Source organism: Lissotriton helveticus, chromosome 11 (assembly GCF_964261635.1).
Source record: "Lissotriton helveticus chromosome 11, aLisHel1.1, whole genome shotgun sequence".
Taxonomy (NCBI): domain Eukaryota; kingdom Metazoa; phylum Chordata; class Amphibia; order Caudata; family Salamandridae; genus Lissotriton; species Lissotriton helveticus.
Window position 1 is genome coordinate 164,051,783 of NC_136072.1, and position 18,919 is coordinate 164,070,701.

General features: G+C 46.5%; 1 protein-coding gene across 9 annotated transcripts in view; it reads right to left on the minus strand.

Moving 5' to 3' along the window:
* Window positions 1–18,919, minus strand: part of ATP13A3 (ATPase 13A3) — a 430,700-nt gene that overhangs the window by 163,040 nt on the left and 248,741 nt on the right. For all 9 annotated transcript variants that reach the window (XM_078666249.1, XM_078666244.1, XM_078666250.1 and 6 more), the window contains 3 exons: window positions 16,575–16,750; window positions 11,482–11,604; window positions 11,291–11,370 (listed from right to left, as the gene is read on the minus strand). In XM_078666249.1, the coding sequence (XP_078522375.1) occupies window positions 11,291–11,370; window positions 11,482–11,604; window positions 16,575–16,750 (379 nt within the window). The remainder of the gene's footprint in view (window positions 1–11,290; window positions 11,371–11,481; window positions 11,605–16,574; window positions 16,751–18,919) is intronic.

Here is an 18,919-nt window from a genome sequence, read left to right on the forward strand (position 1 = left end):
CCTAGGCCAGTGTGAGCCTGTTGAATCAGCCTTTTCACAAGAAGGTGTTGAGAGGGAAGAGATCTCTAATCCTTTCACAGAATGAAACCGCTGGACTAACAATCAGTTCCTATTTCAGGTCCTGATCTCTCTTTATGGCTCCTTTGGCCTGGAGAGTCCACACTTCTTGGAGCAAGATGGAGAGGTGCTGCCCTGAAAGTAGGGAGTAGGTGCAGTGGGTCTAAAAGGAAAGGTAGGACAAAGCCATGTCGAACATATATAGGAAAGGTAGGACATAGCTATCTCTAACAAATGTAGGACCCATGTATCGGATGGAGATTTGAGCTAAGATGGCCCCAAATGACTTGGGGACTGCCAGCAAGAGTTAGTCAACCATGGCCAATAAAGCCTGGTTATATTGTCTCAGCATACAGCAGTGACTGACCTACCGGAGACCTAGATTGACCGAGGAGATCATCTGCTTCCTGAATGACTCAAATCATTTTGACGTTGTCACATGGTGTTGTGGGGAAAGAATACACCTCACTTACTAGTGTAAGCCTGTACCTCCAAACTTTTTGATGCAGGATGCTGTGTCAAAAAAATTGAAAGAAAGTCAGTCGCCTGGTGCTGGTTTATGGCATTTATTAACCTAACTTTTGTAAGTACATTAGTTTTGAATTCCATAGCTGACAGTTCTAAATCCAGTACCTCCATGACATGTTTCATTACCATGGCAACACAGGAACTCTCCTCTGTTGGAGGTTCAGTGGGAGAGCACAACCCATAGTCCTGGGAAGTGTCTAGCTCACTGAACTCTTGCAATTCCTTATTGAAATGGTCATCATCATAGTGTTGGAGAAAGTAACCCCCCTAATCTCCATCATCATCACTAAAGGCAGATTGGCTCTTATCATAGTCCAAACCAAAACATTGTTGGAGTACTGTGGTGCGACTCCAACATAAAGGCAATGTTCTGGCTGAGTTGGACTGAACTGGGATGGGTCCATCCAGCTTCGGGACGAGATGTATTCGGATCACAGTTAGATAAGGCTTTAGGAATCGGATCTTACTCTAGCACAGGTATCGGTAAAGGGACCAGCATAGATGTTAGTGCTGGATTGGAAGTCAGCTCCAATGCTGGAGAAGAACCAGGGGATGGTTGAGAAGGCGAAGACAGCACCAAGTGCAGACCCAACATCTATATCCAGATTGGAGGCCTTATTGAATCCTTGAGGCCTGAAGGCTTGCCAGAAGGACTTGGACGAACGCCAAATATTCCCAACAGGATCGCTCTCAAAAGGCTTCATTCGGTAGCGATGATGCAGATGGACCCTGGAAACCATGGCGCATCAGAATCAGTTGAGGAATTGGCTCCTCAACAGGGGACTGTGAGGGGCCCACAAGACACCCTGATGTGCGTGCAGCTTCTTACGTTGAGTAATGAGACCCTGACAAATCCCGCTTGGCCTTCTTGTGCTTATGCTTCGACTCACCTAAAGACTTGGACCGTGAACTAAACCTGTAGCATGAACGGCCCAGAAAGTAGGTAAGGGTCCACACCCATTACTTCAAGCAGGAGTGGGACTTCAGAGACTTCTTTTGGTGTTCGGCAAAGTACAGCTTTCAGGTTTATAAGGGCACAGTCTTTGCAGGAGTTTGATTCATGCGATAAACTCAGACCCCACAGACACACCTCATGGGATGGGTCACAGATATTTATATACGAATGTCCTTACATGGCTTTAACCCTATAGTTTTAGGAGGGGACATAATTCGCTAGTACACCGGAAAAAAGCGAATTTTGTTTGAAGAAAACTCAAGGAAAGTGAAAAATTTGGGGTGGAGCTCAGAATCCGCGTACAAAGTCAACATGCATTGGTGACATTTATATACAGGCCATCGTCAATTCCAGGGTGGAACAAAGTCACTATGAAACTGAAAGGTGCAATGTACGCAGGAGCACAGCTGTTGAAATCTTCTGGACCCAGTCTAGCACCTGGTAATATTATAAAGGAAGTGAGGGAGAGGAATCTGTGGTTAGAAGTATACCTTAGAAGGAGTAGTTTCTGTCCTGTAACTCCAGTTCTGTAGTAGGGGTATCTCTGTTATAGTCATAATCTAGTGAATAGTCCCGCCCATGTGCGTGGACCCCGGCAATCAAAAATAATCTCTTAAGTTGTCAAAATCATGCAGAAACTGCAAAGACACTTAAGAGAGAATTTAAAGACAAATAATGCAGCCTATAACACAGGCCACACTGTCCAGTACTTCAACTAGAAATTCCACCAATTAACACCACACATAGGAAATCCAGCCCAGTTTCTACCAAGAGAAACTTGTCTCTACCCTTAAAAAAACTCTGGAATGATAGAGAGGAAGGCATGGACAGACAAGCCCCATAGGCTGCCATTATGTGGCTTAAGCAGGATACTGTGCCTTTAAGGAAACCTTCTAGAACCTTCTCCCAGTATCCCTGAATGCATAGCAGGTCCCACTGACTTCAGTTCTTTTTGAAGGCGTAAAAACGCCAGACCTGTAGCATTACTTACACAAACAATTCTCCACCGGGGAGGAGGGCGGGCGCTTATGACTATAACAGAGATACCCCTACTACAGAACTGGAGTTACAGGACAGAAACTACTCCTTCTGTAGTAGGGGATCTCTGTGTATAGTCATAATCTAGTGAATAGAATGGCAAGCCCATCCCCACACCAAAGCGGCGGTGGAGAAAGAACAGAACGCCACTACTGTGCGAACAAATTCCGCAGCGAAGCCTGCCCAACCTGAGCGTCTGCCCTGGCATTAGAGTCCAGGCAGTAATGCTTAGCAAAGGTATGAACCGACTTCCAAGTGGCGGCCTTGCAGATTTCTGCAATCGGCACATTACGGAGCAAGGCTGTCGTGGCAGCTTTGCCCCTGGTGGAATGAGCCTTAGGCTTACCTCCTAAGGTCTTATTAGCTTTTTGGTAACACAATTGTATGCAGGACACAATCCACCTAGAAATGGACTGCTTAGAGGTAGCAAGACCCGTCCTGACTGATCCATAATTGATAAACAACTGGTCTGACCTACGAATATCTTTGGTCTTATCTAGATAAAATTTCAACACCCTCCTCACATCCAGGGAATGTAAAGATCGTTCCGCCGGAGAGGAAGGATTCTGAAAAAACGTAGGCAAAGTTATGGTCTGGTTGACATGAAAATCAGAAATAACCTTGGGAAGGAATTTAGGGTGAGTACGCATCACAACCTTAGCAGCATGAAATACAGTATAAGGTTCAGTACAACACAACGCCTGAATTTCACTCACCCTGCGGGCCGATGTAATGGCCACGAGGAATGCCGCCTTCCAGGACAGGTGCTGCAACGAAGCCTTGTGAATGGGTTCGAAAGGCTCCTTCATCAATCCAGACAGCACCACATTCAATTCCCATGAAGGCGAGGGAAGCCTGACAGGAGGGAACACCTTCTTCAATCCTTCCAGAAAGTCTTTGATCACAGGGATCTGGAAAAAAGAAGTCTGTGAAGGGCATTTCCTGTAGGCAGTCAATGCAGCAAGATGAACCTTAATGGAATGAACATTAAGGCCAGACTGCGCCAAATGTGAAAGGTAAGGAAGGATGACATCCTCCTTGCAGGTTGTAGGGTCATGTTTCCTAGACTGGCACCAGATACAAAACCTCTTCCACTTGTAAGCATATGAAGTCCTAGTGGAAGGTCTCTTAGACTCCTTCAGTATGTCCATGCAATCCTCGGGCAGATTCAGATGGCCATATTGCACTATCTCAGGAGCCATGCCGCCAAACTCAAAGACGAGAGGCTGGGGTGTAACATCCGCCCCCCGAACTTCGTGAGAAGGTCCGGCCTGCACGGCAACCGAATGTGAGGAAGGAGAGATCGGTGAAGCAGGTCCGTGAACCACCACTGCCTGGGCCACTCCGGGGCAATGAGTATCATCCGAGCCCTGGACCGGGCCAGCTTGATGAGCACCGCCGGAATCAGGGGAATGGGTGGAAAAGCATACAGAAAGCTGTTCGACCAGTTGATCCATAACGCATTCCCCAGCGTCCCCTGCTGGTAGTACCTGGAGGCGAAGTCTCGGCATTTGTTGTTTTCGGCGGTGGCGAACAGATCTATGTCTGGTGTTCCCCACCTCGCGAAGACGTCTCCTAGTACTTCGTCGTTTATGACCCATTCGTGGTTTTCCTGAATCAGTCTGCTCAGTGCGTCTGCCTGAACATTCTGCACACCTGGCAGATGGGTAGCCGTTATCGTCAGTCCTCTGGCCAGGAGCCAGTGCCAGATCGCCTGCGCCTCCTGCGACAGAGTGCGAGATCTCGAGCCCCCCTGCTTGTTGAGGTAGTACATCGTGGTAGTGTTGTCCGTTTGCACAAGCAGGGAGCTGGTCTGGAAGGACGGAAGAAAGGCCTTCAGTGCCAAGTGAACAGCTCTGGGTTCCAGGAAGTTGATGTGATACGTGGCCTCCACCGGAGACCATGTTCCCTGAATCTGTAGAGTCCCGGAGTGCGCTCCCCATCCCAGGAGAGAAGCATCCGTCACGACAGTCTGCGTGGGAATGTCCTTGTGAAAAGGAACCCCTCTGAGGAGATTCCCCGCCGAACACCACCACTTCAGAGATTGAAGAGCATGCAGAGACAGTCGTATCCTGTCGTCCCAGGATCCTTTCCTCTGATCCCACTGGTCTTCCAAGCACTCCTGCAGCGGTCTCATGTGCAGTCGTGCGTGCGGCGTCAGGAAGATACAAGAGGCCATCGATCCCAGTAGAGAAGACACCGTCCTCACTGTTGTAGATGGAGTCGTCATGAGAGCCTGAACCTTCCGAAGGAGAGATAATCGTCGCTCTTCCGAAGGAGACACGCTTGCTGACAGCGTATTGATGGAGGCTCCCAAGTACTGTATGCATTGGACCGGAGTCGGGACAGACTTGGCCATGTTGATGTGCAGCCCCAGCTTGTTCAAGAGAACACACGTCTTCTGGAAGTGTGCTCGCGCTTCCGAGAAGGAGGATGCCTTGATCAACCAATCGTCCAGGTACGGGTAGACAAACACCTTGTTCTTCCGCAGGTGCGCTGCCACCACCGCCATGCACTTCGAGAACGTTCTCGGCGCAGACTTCAGTCCGAATGGGAGTACTGTGTATTGATAATGATTGGTGCCGACTTGGAACCGCAGGAACTTCCTGTGTTTGTGTGCAATGGGCACATGGAAGTAAGCATCCTGTAGGTCTATGGCACAGAGCCAGTCTCCCTGTTGCAACTGAGGATAAATCTGATGCAACGACAGCATGCGAAACTTTTCCCTGCGAATCCATTTGTTTGCCTGTCGCAAGTCCAGAATGGGCCTGAACTCGTTCTTGTCCTTCTTGCGAACCAGGAAGAACCGGGAGTACAGACCTCTTCCTCTCTGGGACAGAGGCACGTCTTCTATCGCCCTTTTCCTTAACAGGGTATCGGCCTCCACCTGGAGCTCTAGCAGCTGGAACCGCGAGCTGACCGGAGGAATCGATGGAGGCGGGCTGGTGAACCGAAGACTGTATCCATTGCAAACAATATTCAGCACCCACTTGTCCTGAGTAATTTTTCTCCACTCTGCCAGAAAAGATTGAATGCTTCCCCCTACCGGAGTGGGTAACAGATCCGGGGGAAGTAAGTACCTAGGGCCTAGACCCAGCTTGGCCCTTGGGCGCCGGAGCCGACTGCTGGCCTCCCCTGCCCCTCTGGCGCTTCTGGAACGGCTTACGGAACTGCTGTTGCTGTTGCGAATGACCCGAAGCCTGGCCACGTCCACGGCCTTGCCCACCGGACCGCCGTTGGAAAGGGCGGTACGTCTTCTTTGCCTCCTTAGGCTTCTCGAGGCCCACCGCCGTGAGCGTCTCGGCCTCCGCCTTCATGCGGGCCATCTCGTCGTCCGCATGCTTCCCAAAAAGAGACTTGCCGGAGAACGGCAGGTTGGCCACCCTCTGCTGTGCGTCCGGTTTCAGGGACGTAAGACGGAGCCAGGCGTGACGTCTTTGGTTGATTCCATGGCAAAACCCATGAGCAGCCAACAGGGAAGAGTCCGCTGCCGCGCTGATGATCTGGTTGGCCACCAGCATCCCTTCACTCAGCACTTCCTGAAAGTCCTCACGCTGCTCACGAGGCAAGTGCTCCGCAAAACGCTCAAGGGAGTCCCAGAGGGCGCGGGCGTACTGACCCAACAGCGCCGTGGCACTCGCAGCCTTCATGGAGGTGGCGGCTGTTCCACAGACCTTTCTCCCTGCCGAATCCATCCACCTGGACTCCTTATCCGGGGGGACCGTAGATGACGGAGTGGCGGCATGTTGTTTGCGTGCCGCCGTCACAATGACTGAGTCCGGAGGCGGTTCCGCTCTCAAAAAAGCCGGATCCGAATCCGGGGCCCGGTACTTCCTCAGCAACCTAGAAGGCGCCGCCTTTGTCACCGCGGGGGTGAGGAAAAGGTCCATAGCTGGTTCCTCCAGGCCCGGTACCAGAGGCAGGAGAGGGCAAGACGAGTGTTTCTGGTGCAATGTCTCAAATATTACTGACGTCTTAGGCGTGGGCACCGTCAGGGGTATGCCCAGCTTCGCAGCGCCCCTCAAGAGGACATCCTGGAACGCCACCAGGTCATCAATCGGGGACACCCTCGTGTCCGGAGATCCCGACAAGGCAGGGGAATACTCCCTGGAACCAGAGGATCCCGTACGGGATCGAGACTCGCGCCTCCTATGGCGGCGTCTCGACCGCGTGGACGATCTGTGTCGCGACCTGTCCCGCCTCCCAGAACGAGAGCGAGACCTGCCAGTCCGTGGCCGCCCCACCGGTTTCCGCGGAGGGGTCTTCCTTGGAGCCTCCTTGGGTGCAGGTTTTGGGGTCCCCTTAGGAGGTACAGGCAAATACGGCAGCGAAGTGGACCTCGGCGGAGGAACCTTTGGCTGCGGGGCCGGCCCACGCGGAGGGACCGGTGGCGGCGGGTCATCCGCTGGAAGTGGAGGCAGTGGCGGAGGATCCTCTTTAGGGAAGAGGAGGAGTGACCACCTTAGGAACAGGAGTATGCGTCGACCGAGGCCGAGAAGGAGTGTACACCGCCGAGTACACCGTGCCCGGTGACCCTTTAGGCGAAGAGGGCTGAGAGCCCGCCCCTTCAGCTGGTGATCGCTTCCTCTTGCGTCCCCCACTGGAAGCAGTGTGACTTCTGGGACTAGAATCCCTCTTGCGACGCTTTGGCGAGCCTGACCGACTCCCAGACGTCGACCTCCGTCTGCTCGACGTCGAGCGTCGCTTTTCCGGCGTCGAAGGACGTTTCCGTGACTCCGACCTCGCACGCCGCCTCCGCGACGTCGAACGGTCCTTCCTCGACGACGAGCGTCGATGCCGCCGTCTAGATGCTCTCGACGTCGAGGATCCCCTCGACGTCGACCGGCGGTGTCGCCGCGACGGCGAGCGCCGATGTCCATGACGTCGGTATGAAGGCCTCGACGTCGACGATGAAGACGACGTCGACGGCGGCTTCGTCGGCGGTGCCTTCGACGTCGAGGCGTCCCGATGTCTCGACCCGGAGCCCCGGGGAGAAGGGGAGCACACCGCCGTCATCCCTCTCGACGTCGTCGTCGATGCTATCGACGTCGACGGAGACCGGGACCGCTTGCTGGGCTTCCTGCCTCTGGGGAGCCCCCCAGAGGCCTCAGCAGAGGCAGAGGGAACCTTCCCGGACTGCCCAGACCCACCTGCAGCCTGCAGGCGCCTCTCCTCAAGGCCAGACAGCCTGATCCACGCCCTTTCCTTCAGAGTACGTGTTGTAAACTGCTGGCAGATGACACACTCCTCAGGGACATGATCTTCAGGGAGGCAGACGATGCAGACATCATGTGGATCACCTCTGGCCTTCTTCCTCTCACATGCTGGACACCTCACAAAGAGTCCAGGCATTTTAGAGCCCTAAAACACCTGAAGCAGCACACAGAAGAGAAAGAGAACACCCAGAGAGTAAACTGCAACACTTTTAAAACACAAAAGTGCCAAAATATGCAATAAACCCTTGAAAACAAGGGAGAGCTCAATGCCAGGGTCCTGTAAGCAGGAGCCGGAAAAAAGAACTGAAGTCAGTGGGACCTGCTATGCATTCTGGGATACTGGGAGAAGGTTCTAGAAGGTTTCCTTAAAGTCACAGTATCCTGCTTAAGCCACATAATGGCAGCCTATGGGGCTTGTCTGTCCATGCCTTCCTCTCTATCATTCCAGAGTTTTTTTAAGGGTAGAGACAAGTTTCTCTTGGTAGAAACTGGGCTGGATTTCTTATGTGTGGTGTTAATTGGTGGAATTTCTAGTTGAAGTACTGGACAGTGTGGCCTGTGTTATAGGCTGCATTATTTGTCTTTAAATTCTCTCTTAAGTGTCTTTGCAGTTTCTGCATGATTTTGACAACTTAAGAGATTATTTTTGATTGCCGGGGTCCACGCACATGGGCGGGACTATTCACTAGATTATGACTATACACAGAGATCCCCTACTACAGAAAGTTAGAATATTAATTTAAGACCCATCAAAAATAATAACAAGCGGACCCGAAAATTAAACCCAGCAGCTCGGATAGAGGAATTCAGGAAATGGAACGCTATAGGTATCTCCACCTTAAGAGATATAATGAATGGTATGGTCTTGAAATCGTACCAGGAGCTGCAACCTGAAGATCACATCCTAGCCAATTTAATCATTATTTGCTGCTTCGACACGCCCTTAACGACTATATTAGACACCTTGAAACACTCTCAAAGTTCAATTCGCTGGAGGGCAAACTCCTTTTATGATATCTTGGGTCTTATAGGATCATTAAGATATATTGCTCATAGGTATTGCACAACACACACACGCTATCTGCCCTTAGAGGTTCATGGGAGGCGGATATCAGCACCAGAGATGACGATGACTGGTCTGATGGTCTATGGGCACCCCAAGAGGCGGCCATTTCAACTTGTCTCAGTTTGATCTTAATTAAATACCTTGACAGGGCTTACTATCTGAGATACCGCTTATAGAGCATGGGGTTGATAACCCCCTCGTGTCTCTGTTGACGAATGGAACACAGCATGTTCCTACACACGGTTTGCGGTTGTACAGTCTTGACTCACTTTTGGTGGGGAGTGACCTCATGTCATGGAGTGTAGTGAAACGCCTTTAGTGGCAGACACTATCCTTGGCTGCCGGGGGCAGCGAGAAAGACTCAGTCTCCAGTCTAGTGGTTGAGAACTCAATGACAAATCAGCTACATAAACACAGAGCCAGGGGTACTCGCGGAGAGGAGGAAAAGAGATCGGCATTTCGAGAGAGCTGGCGAGGAGAATGGAGCAGGAGCGGCGAAAGAGGGTTTGACGCCCTGAAGGACCGCAGCGAGACCGGGCAGAAGGAGACCCATGTAGTCCGGAGTTGGGGAATTACAGGAACAGCTGCCTGTAAGGAGTAAGACCAACACCAACGGGACTCCACACCAGGGACTTCATGACCAATCCAGGAGGAGGAAGGCCGGCTTCCCCGGGGAACTGTGATGAGGACCAGGCCGCCAAGGCTCCTATTCCGAGCTGTGGCCTCAGGCAAGTGGGGGTCGCAGATACTGGTGCTTATAGTTGGTGGGAGGTGGTATGTGTGTAGCTCACAGGACTATACGAGCTAAGGTAAATATGAATATTGGTAACACTTTATTTACATATCGGTGACATCTCTGGCCTGAAAGATTCTTTTTCATTATATTTGGTTTGAATTATGTTTCTTCACTTGTTTGGCTGTGCTATGAATTCCCATTTTGTTACTCACCCCACCGGGCCTACTTTGGGAGTTCAATCGTTCACAGTTGAGGAAAAGAATAAAACAAGAAAAGCACCTGATGACTTGGTGCCGGGAAATTATAGAAAACTAGAGAGCCTGAAGACTAAAAGGCCTTGTATTTTGTTTTATGCCCGAGGGTTCGGCATGACCGAGAGAACAAAAGAAAGTGGAGGAAGCAACTTGGAAGTTGTTGTAAGAAAAGAACAAGTAGTTAGTTGACTTTATTGGAACTAGCCTGATTATTGGAATTATTGTCATTATATTATAGCCTTATAGCCCGCAACTATTAAAGGTCCGCTGCAGCGTTAAAGGCCCGAGCCGAAGGCGAGGGACTTTAACAAGGCAGAGGGACTTTAAAAGCTGGTATAGCCCTGCTACGAAGGGCTATAAGGCTAATAGAACATTTTACCACCAGAGAGCAGAATGTTCTAACAAATAAAACAAAGCCTGCAGGGAGCGCGAGGGGATTGAAATCCCCTCAGGCTCCCTGAAGCCTTTGTTCACAGTCAGAGCTGTGAACAAAGAAACAGTGGAATGTTGAAGCTCCGGGCTTATACCAGCCATTATAAGTCCGGAGCACTCCATTGTTTTCAATGGAGCTTCCAACGTTCCAATGTTCTAATATTAGATAAAAACCTTTTTTTGTGAGCCCCAAAAAATACTTGCGTTTGAGTTTTGCACATCCGCCTGTTACAGAGAGCTTCTCTCCTGGGCCGTTCCACTGGACTAGAGACTGATTCTGCTACACATTGCAGATGGACTTGGTGGTAATGGATACAAACGAGCCCTCATATTCCTGGGATTAACAATGGCGAAGAGGGATATAGTCAAATTATGGAAGGCAGTACATGCCTCTTCTTTGACAGTGTGGAAGCAGGGTTAAGACCATTGTATGGGGCTTGAGGGTGCAGTGTACCAGGCAAGGGGATGTCCCCAAAAACATACCAAAATCTGGCAAAGGTGGGTGGACTATAGGGGTATTATACTGGAGTTTATTCACTCCCTTATCTCGTGTATTGAAGAAGTGATTTGAACCTATGGGGATGTTTGGAGGTGGACAAAAAGAGCAAATTTGCACTCTTGTTCATGGAGAATTCTGGGTTTGGTTGATGGGTGGTGAGGTGGGTTATATCGACTTTCTGTGCAAGTTTTATGTTATTGTTTATAATCAGTTTGTAAGCTTTGTTTTTCTTATGCACATCAGCCCATAGGCTGGGCTATCTTGGCAAACCCTAATAAAATTTGTTATGGAAATAAAATATATTAAACCCAGAAATGTCTTTTCCAGATATACCATTAGTATAAACTTGAGGACACAGACATCATATTTGAGAAAATTCACTTTTGTCACAATCTACATATTGTAGCAGTGTTATACGTTTAATGCAGACACAGACCATAAACATGGACACAACGTTTGTTTATAGATCCATATACATGTATATAATATACAAGATGACAGATACTCACTCTACATTTTGTAAAGCCTCAACAAGCTGAGTTTTTTGATCAGGGGACATACGAGCAAACACAGTGCCATGCAACACCAGCTGGAGAAATAAAACGTACATTTATACAAGATTAATTTCACAACGTAAATTGCAACAGAAATTAAACGTTTCACCTTTTTTAAAGAAAGAAAACTATTGTGGAATATCTACCTTTGGCATAAGGTCTTGAAAATGTTCAATAATCACAGCAAATGACTTGCCATTCATTGCAAAATGGTAATCCGTAAGGTGTTGGTCCTCCATGCTGTCGCTGACCATTTTAATGGGAATATCCTATATTGTGGACACACAAAATTGTAATGGGAACATTACTCCTTTCCCCAATAATCAATGACATTCACATTACTAATTTATCAGTAAACACAAAGTGCTCCATCTTCAAATACCATTATACCTATATAAATATATAGGAATTAATGCTAAAAGAAGACCACCAAGCTCTCTTAGATAATTTCCCCGCCTGCTGCAACACCATAGACTTAATTATCAGTACTCTCCTGGTTTTCATTTTAGACAAACTCTAATGTCTATCCAAGGAATTGTGGATTCGGGAACTCCTGTCTACACCTGCAAATAGTTATAGAAAGAAGTTCTGAACGTTCAACACATTTTGTGAAAATATTAACTTCCTTATGGGACACAACAGCAAATCTTACATCATGTCTCCTTACTTATAGCCATACCTCTACTGAAACATGCTTACTTTAGAGGGACATTAAGGACATTCCACACAAACAGTTCCATGGCAGACCTTCCTTCTTGTGATGTTCGACACATTTAATAATGCTACTGGTTCTCACTGGCATTTTATGTTCTGACAAACGTTTGAATCAGGAGAACCTATGAGGTAATATGCACTTATTCTACATGCCTACATTAGCAATGTTCATTATTTGCGATGTGATCACAACCATCCAAAAAATTAGGAATAAGTTAGGGATGCCCATTTTCACCATTCCCAAAGGGCAAAGGAACAATTATTAGGTAAAGAAGCATCAATGTTAGCACAGAGAGCTAGGCTCCCTGAAGCAAAACCTCTTTGACCCCATGCCCCCATTTCTTTAACTCCTTGTCAGGGGAGATGGTTTAACAGAAGGGAAGCATCTGGCTGAGACTTTGCAGATGGTGTTTGAATCACTGGGAATGTACCCAAAAGCAAGCAGGATTAACAGGGATGGGTGATTTAAGCTCCAGGGGAAGCTTTTAGTAAACAGGCTACAAGAGTGGTCAGAAAAGGGCCCTGAAAGTGTGAGAGTGGAAAGGAGACTGTGCAGGAAAGGTTTTTGCTGCACTACAAAATGATAAAGCATGTAGTTCTGATAGAGCCATCCCTGTACTTGGCATCTGCCAACCTATACCCACCAATCAACATGATTCCTTCACTGGACATTCTTGACTGGAGGAGAGGAGAGTTGGCTTTAATCTGATCCATAACGACATTGTAATGAAAAACTGTTAAGATGCAACCTGGTACTGCAGTGTGAAAAGGAGGGGAAGACACGCATAGGATTTTTTAAAATTCAGTCAAGTAGTGTGCAATGCCTTTTCACCATGAAAGGTTTACCCCAATGACCTTGGGTTCCAATGACCTTGGGTTCCAGTTAAAAACACGACTGTGGATGTTTATTAGAGAAATGGGTTTGGGTTCCAGCACTGCTGTTAACAGATGACAACTGAGAAAGGAATACATGCATAATGAAACCATTTGATGACTTTTGCTTAGATAAAAAAAAAATTGTTTCAGTTGGTTTAAAATGGATTCAACCGGTGTTAATATGACCATGTAGCTTGATGGTGAAAGGATAGAGAGTGAACCTTTGATTAGGGGTGAGGCTTGCAGAGAAGGGGAACTGGGGGCATGCAGAAAAGAGAACATTATGATAAATTGGACAGGGTGCATAGTCAGTGTGTTTAGATTTGGGGTGGTGTGATAAGGGCAGTTCTTGAAATCTTCAAGACAACGATTAACAGCAGGGGAATAGGAGGCAAATGTGATGGCCCATAGACAGGTAGGATTGTTGGCTCTTGAGGAAATGTATTTCTTACATATATTTTGGGAGTAGAGACAGCTACCTCTTTTGCAATGGCACAACCAAGCACAAACCTATCCCCAACAGGTCTGTCAACAGGTGGCAATAAGATACTTCAACTTCTGCTTGAAGCAGAGTGAACCCAAAAGCAGCGTTTTACAATTGGGCACTAAAGGTATGATGATCGGAGTAGACGAGGTAGATACTGTGATTTGGTTATGGTTTGTGTATGGAGAACTATAGGACCAGAGTTTGAATTGATTAGGAAGGCTGTCCTTTCTTATTCGTCAAAGGCGAAGAGGAGGGTGCAAGTATGGCTTTGTGAGACGGCTGCTTTGAATCAAACTAAGATGAGGGTTATGAAATATATTAAGACTTAAACTAGTTGTGTTTAGGTTGGCTGCCACTGGCAACCTTGATGGGAAGATTAAAAGGGTTGCCTAGCCAAATACAGGTGTGGTGTGTGTTATGACACATCGTGGAAGGGTGGCCAACATTTGTTGCTGTGACCATTATTCTCCTGAACCAGTTGGTACAGACTAAAGCCCTTTGTAAACACAGGTGGAATAGAGAAGAGGCCCTGAAGGTGGAGGCAGCCTTAATCTTGCAAATTAATTAACTGGCTATTAGCTTGGCAGCAGCCCTCATTATTAATATGGCCTGACAGCCCGAAGGAAGGGATCATGTTGGACCTGTGTATGTGGATTTGGGAAGGAGTTTTGAGGATGGGTTTTTCTTCTTAACTAAGGTGTAATCTTTCATATTTAATTGAGAGGGGGTAAATCAATGATATTTCTCAGGGTGATTGGTGTTAATTTTGTTGTTCCTTACTTGATGCATGTGTCTTTTGCTTTTTAATATAAACAATAAAACCTTTTATTTAACTCATGTGATCTCGCAAAATATCAACCAGCTCAAGGTCTACATTCTCTTTGCTAAGTATTCACATCATTATATTAAATACTCTTACATTAGTGTAGTCTACTGACGAACAACAGGAGGCAAACATATAATACATTATGTACCAAGCAGAAAAAAACGGGAACATAACATTATACCATTTCAGAAGGACTATGCAGCACTAGCCACTTAAATAGAACGGAGTCTCCTAGCTCTACAAAATCAAAACAAGGTTATTAACTTTATTTCCTAAAAAGTATTTTCCTTTATAGGAACCACTGGTTTACATACCTCCAGCTCTCACAGTATTCACACAATAGCTTCATGCACCCTAATAAAAGTGTTAAGTAGCTATCCAATGCTCCGCAGAATGTCCACTTTAAAAAGATAATTCACATGAACGAACTAGTTTCATGCGCAGTCCAACCCAACTTGTGGATTATCATTCTCTTGCAGTTTATAAACAGCATGAAGAACCTGGCTGTGCTACCTACCTCACCGGTGAATGCATTAAAGTGATATTTATTGTATAGATATAATAAAATATAAATTACAATCATAACAGTAAATACAATCCACTATAAAATCTAAAACCTACCAGTGGATAAAATCCATTATAAATTCAAAAATATACTACAGTTATTAAATGGAGTACGACAACACAGTTGGCAAAGTTTAAATATTTAACGTAGATAATCATAAACAAAATAATACAATTTTACCTCACCAGTGGAGTTATGCATTAGAGACCACAGTTCACCAGCATCAATCAAATAACATATTCCTTATAAGACTGACCAGTTTAAATTACTAATGCGGTTAATCCTGGTGTAAAAAAAAAATGAGGTGGGGTTTCTCTAGAAAGAGCTGGTAGAAAAATTAGTTTCAGGAGGCTCAAACGCAAACAAAAACTCCTACAGAACGGATAGTACAGGAACGGGTATTTAAATATGGAGAATTTGAAAACCTGCGTTATACTCACAACTCAATAGAGACTTGCTACAAGGAAAAAAAATCTGATTTGGGTTACAAGATCTTCCTGGAACAACGTCAGCCAGAGCACCTGTTTCCACCAAATTATGCACTTCATATTCTGCAAAAAGGATTTCCATCTCATTACCTGTGCAGCCTTGTATGAAACTAATTTCTGCATAATTTGCAAGAACCCGACACCAGCTATCAACCAATAAGCAGGCAATGGAAAAAATGTCGAGAACTTTGAGCTCCACAGATTTGATACATGGTGAAGTTAGGAAGTTTCAAACAGGGTCTGTCCATGATGGAGCATATCTTCATGATCCAAACATTGGTGGAGAATTATTTGGTTAATAAAAGATGTCCTGTTTGAAGTGTTAGGAGTTTGAGGAATAGGGAGAAAAAATGTACACCAAAGTATTATATATAATACAACAGTTGCTTTTAGAAGAAAGTCACAATATTTCCCGGCTGAAAAGGAATGACATCCTGGATGAACACTCTGGTTACACACTCACAGCTTTAGGTCACCAGAACAAGGGGTTATGTATAAGAGAACCCAGTGAACATCTACTAAGCAGAGATGCTTACAGGGAAAAGTAATGAAGAGTCCAAACCAAGAGATTATATATGAAATGTGTAGTCACTCTCACCATCCAGACCCTATCCTCAGTGTAAAAATCAAAGTTACCAGCTATCCAGCAGAGGGACGACAGCAAGACAAGCAAGAACACTATAGACGATACTGAAAGAGAAATATCTGCAAAGAGGACCTAAACTAGAATGAAATCATGAGAATATATGCAATAGAATCACCTATCCTGCCTGTATTATCAGTGGAATAAAAACAGGCCAGCTGGCTTTAAAGAGAATGATAGCAGGAGGAGAAAACAATAACAACACAAGGACATGCCAACAGAGAGAGCATGTCGATTTCCTTCCTTCCCAACTTTACTCAGTAAGCCAACTCTTGTAGGAAGGATTGCAGAGGTCAATACTCTCAAGAAGAATATGAAGCAAACCTAGGTGTGTCCCCATGGGTTGTTCACCCTCCTCCTCACCCCTCACTGCAGAAAAATGTGGCAACTAGTCTAGATACCTCCTTGCTACAAAGGCACAATCTACAGCAAGTCATGGGGCAATGGAATGTTTGGATTGCACCTTCCATACCAAATGTCAGGAGCAATTCATTTTCAGATTTTAATGGATGTAAAATCTGTAAGGGTAAATCTCAAATGACAAAAAATAAAGTAAATAATGTATTGTGTGAACACTCAAAAGATATGTAATTAACATTTTCTTAAATATTTAAATGAATAAAGCAGACATTTACAGCACCTCAGTATTTATGGTTGGCACACCGTTGCTCTTTGTGAAGGTATCTGCATAATGCCAATTTATCTTGGCTGCATATCCATCCTTTGGAGGTAGTGCATCAGCAATTATTACTTTGTCCTGCGGCAGAATCATTCCAGAGTCCCGGGCTACACAAATTGCAGTCAACATATTATCACCTGTTCACAAAATAAACATGCAAATAAAGTGATTCATCTGATTCATCTTCAAAAAAATCTAAAATAATGAATTCATCTTAGCAAAATGTACTTTGGAATGTAGGTTGGGCTCTTCAAAAACATCGAATTTATTCATCCAAATGTCTCAGCTTTCTTCAAAAAGGACGGTTCATGTCTCTCGGACATAGCAGAAGTGAGACATTCCACTGTCTAATCCCCAACACCCAATTACAGAATTAAGTGGCTTCTGATAGGAAAATTCTCTTACTTCTATGCAGGGACCACTGAGCAGTTGCAAGCTCATTGACAGTGGAAAACTGGTGATTCAACTCAGGTATAGCAGTTTGCATGTTTATAATACTATTTTGATGTATTTTCTGTGTATGCATTATCATCATTAAGCAAAGACCACCATAAAAATCGGATATTCCAACATTTTGAATACACGAAACCCCATATTCTAATCTTTTTGACAACCAAAGTTAATTCCTTCATCGCTGCGCAAAAGAGGAAATAGTAGCTTATCTGTAATCCTAGTACTCATCCAGGGGAATCTCCACTTGAAGTCATAAGCACGGAATAGTCCATCCCACACGCAGAATTTCGGAACAGGTTTTAAAAGACCCACCTGTCTGACATAATTACCTGCAAACACAGAAAGAATCAGTGGATTCTGCCAACCTTGGGCAACTGTGCTCCTGTAAGGGCGCTTTAAAGAGGTTTGAAAGGTGGGCCTGCTGGGGGGGGGGGGGGGTGGGATGAGACTGAGCAGTCAGATGACTTAGGCCACAGGGGGTTGTACCCACCACAGTTGGCTTCCTTGTGGAGCCTGAATAAGTGGCCCCTCTACCAAATTTGTGAAAGGAGCGGTGGAACTGGTGCGGCTGGCGAGGTGGGGCTAAGAGGCCCAGAGAGCGTGCAGTAGATCTGATCTCTTTAAAATGTGCTAGATTGATATCAACCTTACCCTTAAACCAGAGAGTCCCATCGAACTGTATGTCCATCAGAGAAGACAGACATCACCCGAGAACCCAGTTTATCGCAGTCAATGGCAACACTTGTGCCAATGGCCACCCAATGGAATCGGGAGTGTCCAAGAAACACCAAATTGTGAGCTTAGCAGCATCACAATCATCTTGAATCGCCTGAGCAAGATAATGTTGAAGATCTTCGGGTACACCAGGGAGGACTTGTGCCACTGAGTCCCAAAGAGCATGGAAACAGTGTCCCAACATGCAGCTGGTGTTAACGGATTAAAGTGCCAGATAAGTGGAGGAAAAAAACTTGCTTTCCAAATGTTTTCACCTGCTTGGATTCCCAGTTAGGGAAATGGTTTGGAAGATGCCTTTGATTAGAGCTCCTCGAGGAGGCTCGCACCACATGACAGACCTTCAGGAAAAAGAGAGAAAAGTAGGGCTGCCTGGAGTAGGGCGATGGCCCCTGGCAATTTGTCAGTTGACTGAAGGGCTAGAATAAGGTTTAGCTGAGCCGCCATTGGTGCATTCTTTAGTGCCTAATGAAATGGAAGAAAAGGCTCAGAAGAGGTTTGCCTTCGCTGAAGGACTTTTGTTAATACACTTTACATTACCTCCAAGGTGGAAAGCTGGAGGTCAGGTTGTTCGGCTGCCCTACGCATTATCATGGTGTTCCAGAGAGCTATCTAGACCTCTAGTACCTGCAAGTAATCGTACCAATTATCATACGGATACCATGTTCGGAATACAGAGAGTGTTCTCTGCCTTGTGGAGGCAGTAATTCAAGTTGGGGAAGTGGTGCCTCAGGTGGTATCTGGTGCTACTTTGGTCAAGGTTGGACTGGTGTCGAACTGAACTATCGGTACCCCAGCTCCAGCGTTAAGGGAGTCAGTGTTGAAGTGCCTCTAGCCAGTTTGATTTGTGGTGCCGGAAGCGAGTTCAGGACTACAGCCAGAGGTAAGATGGGCTTGGAGGGTCCAACCGGCAGCGAGGGTGAACATGCCAATGATAGGTTAGGGATCGGAGGGCTGGAGTATAGTTGCACGGAACTCTTCAATCAGATGTGGTGTGGCTGCCGTCCCAGAAACCCGGGTTAGGTCAGAACTAGCTGCGTGATCAGTTCCAAAGTCGTCCGACTTCAGCAGGGAGATCGAGAGCTGTGGCACTGCCCCGTGCCTTTTCAGAGAATCCTAGT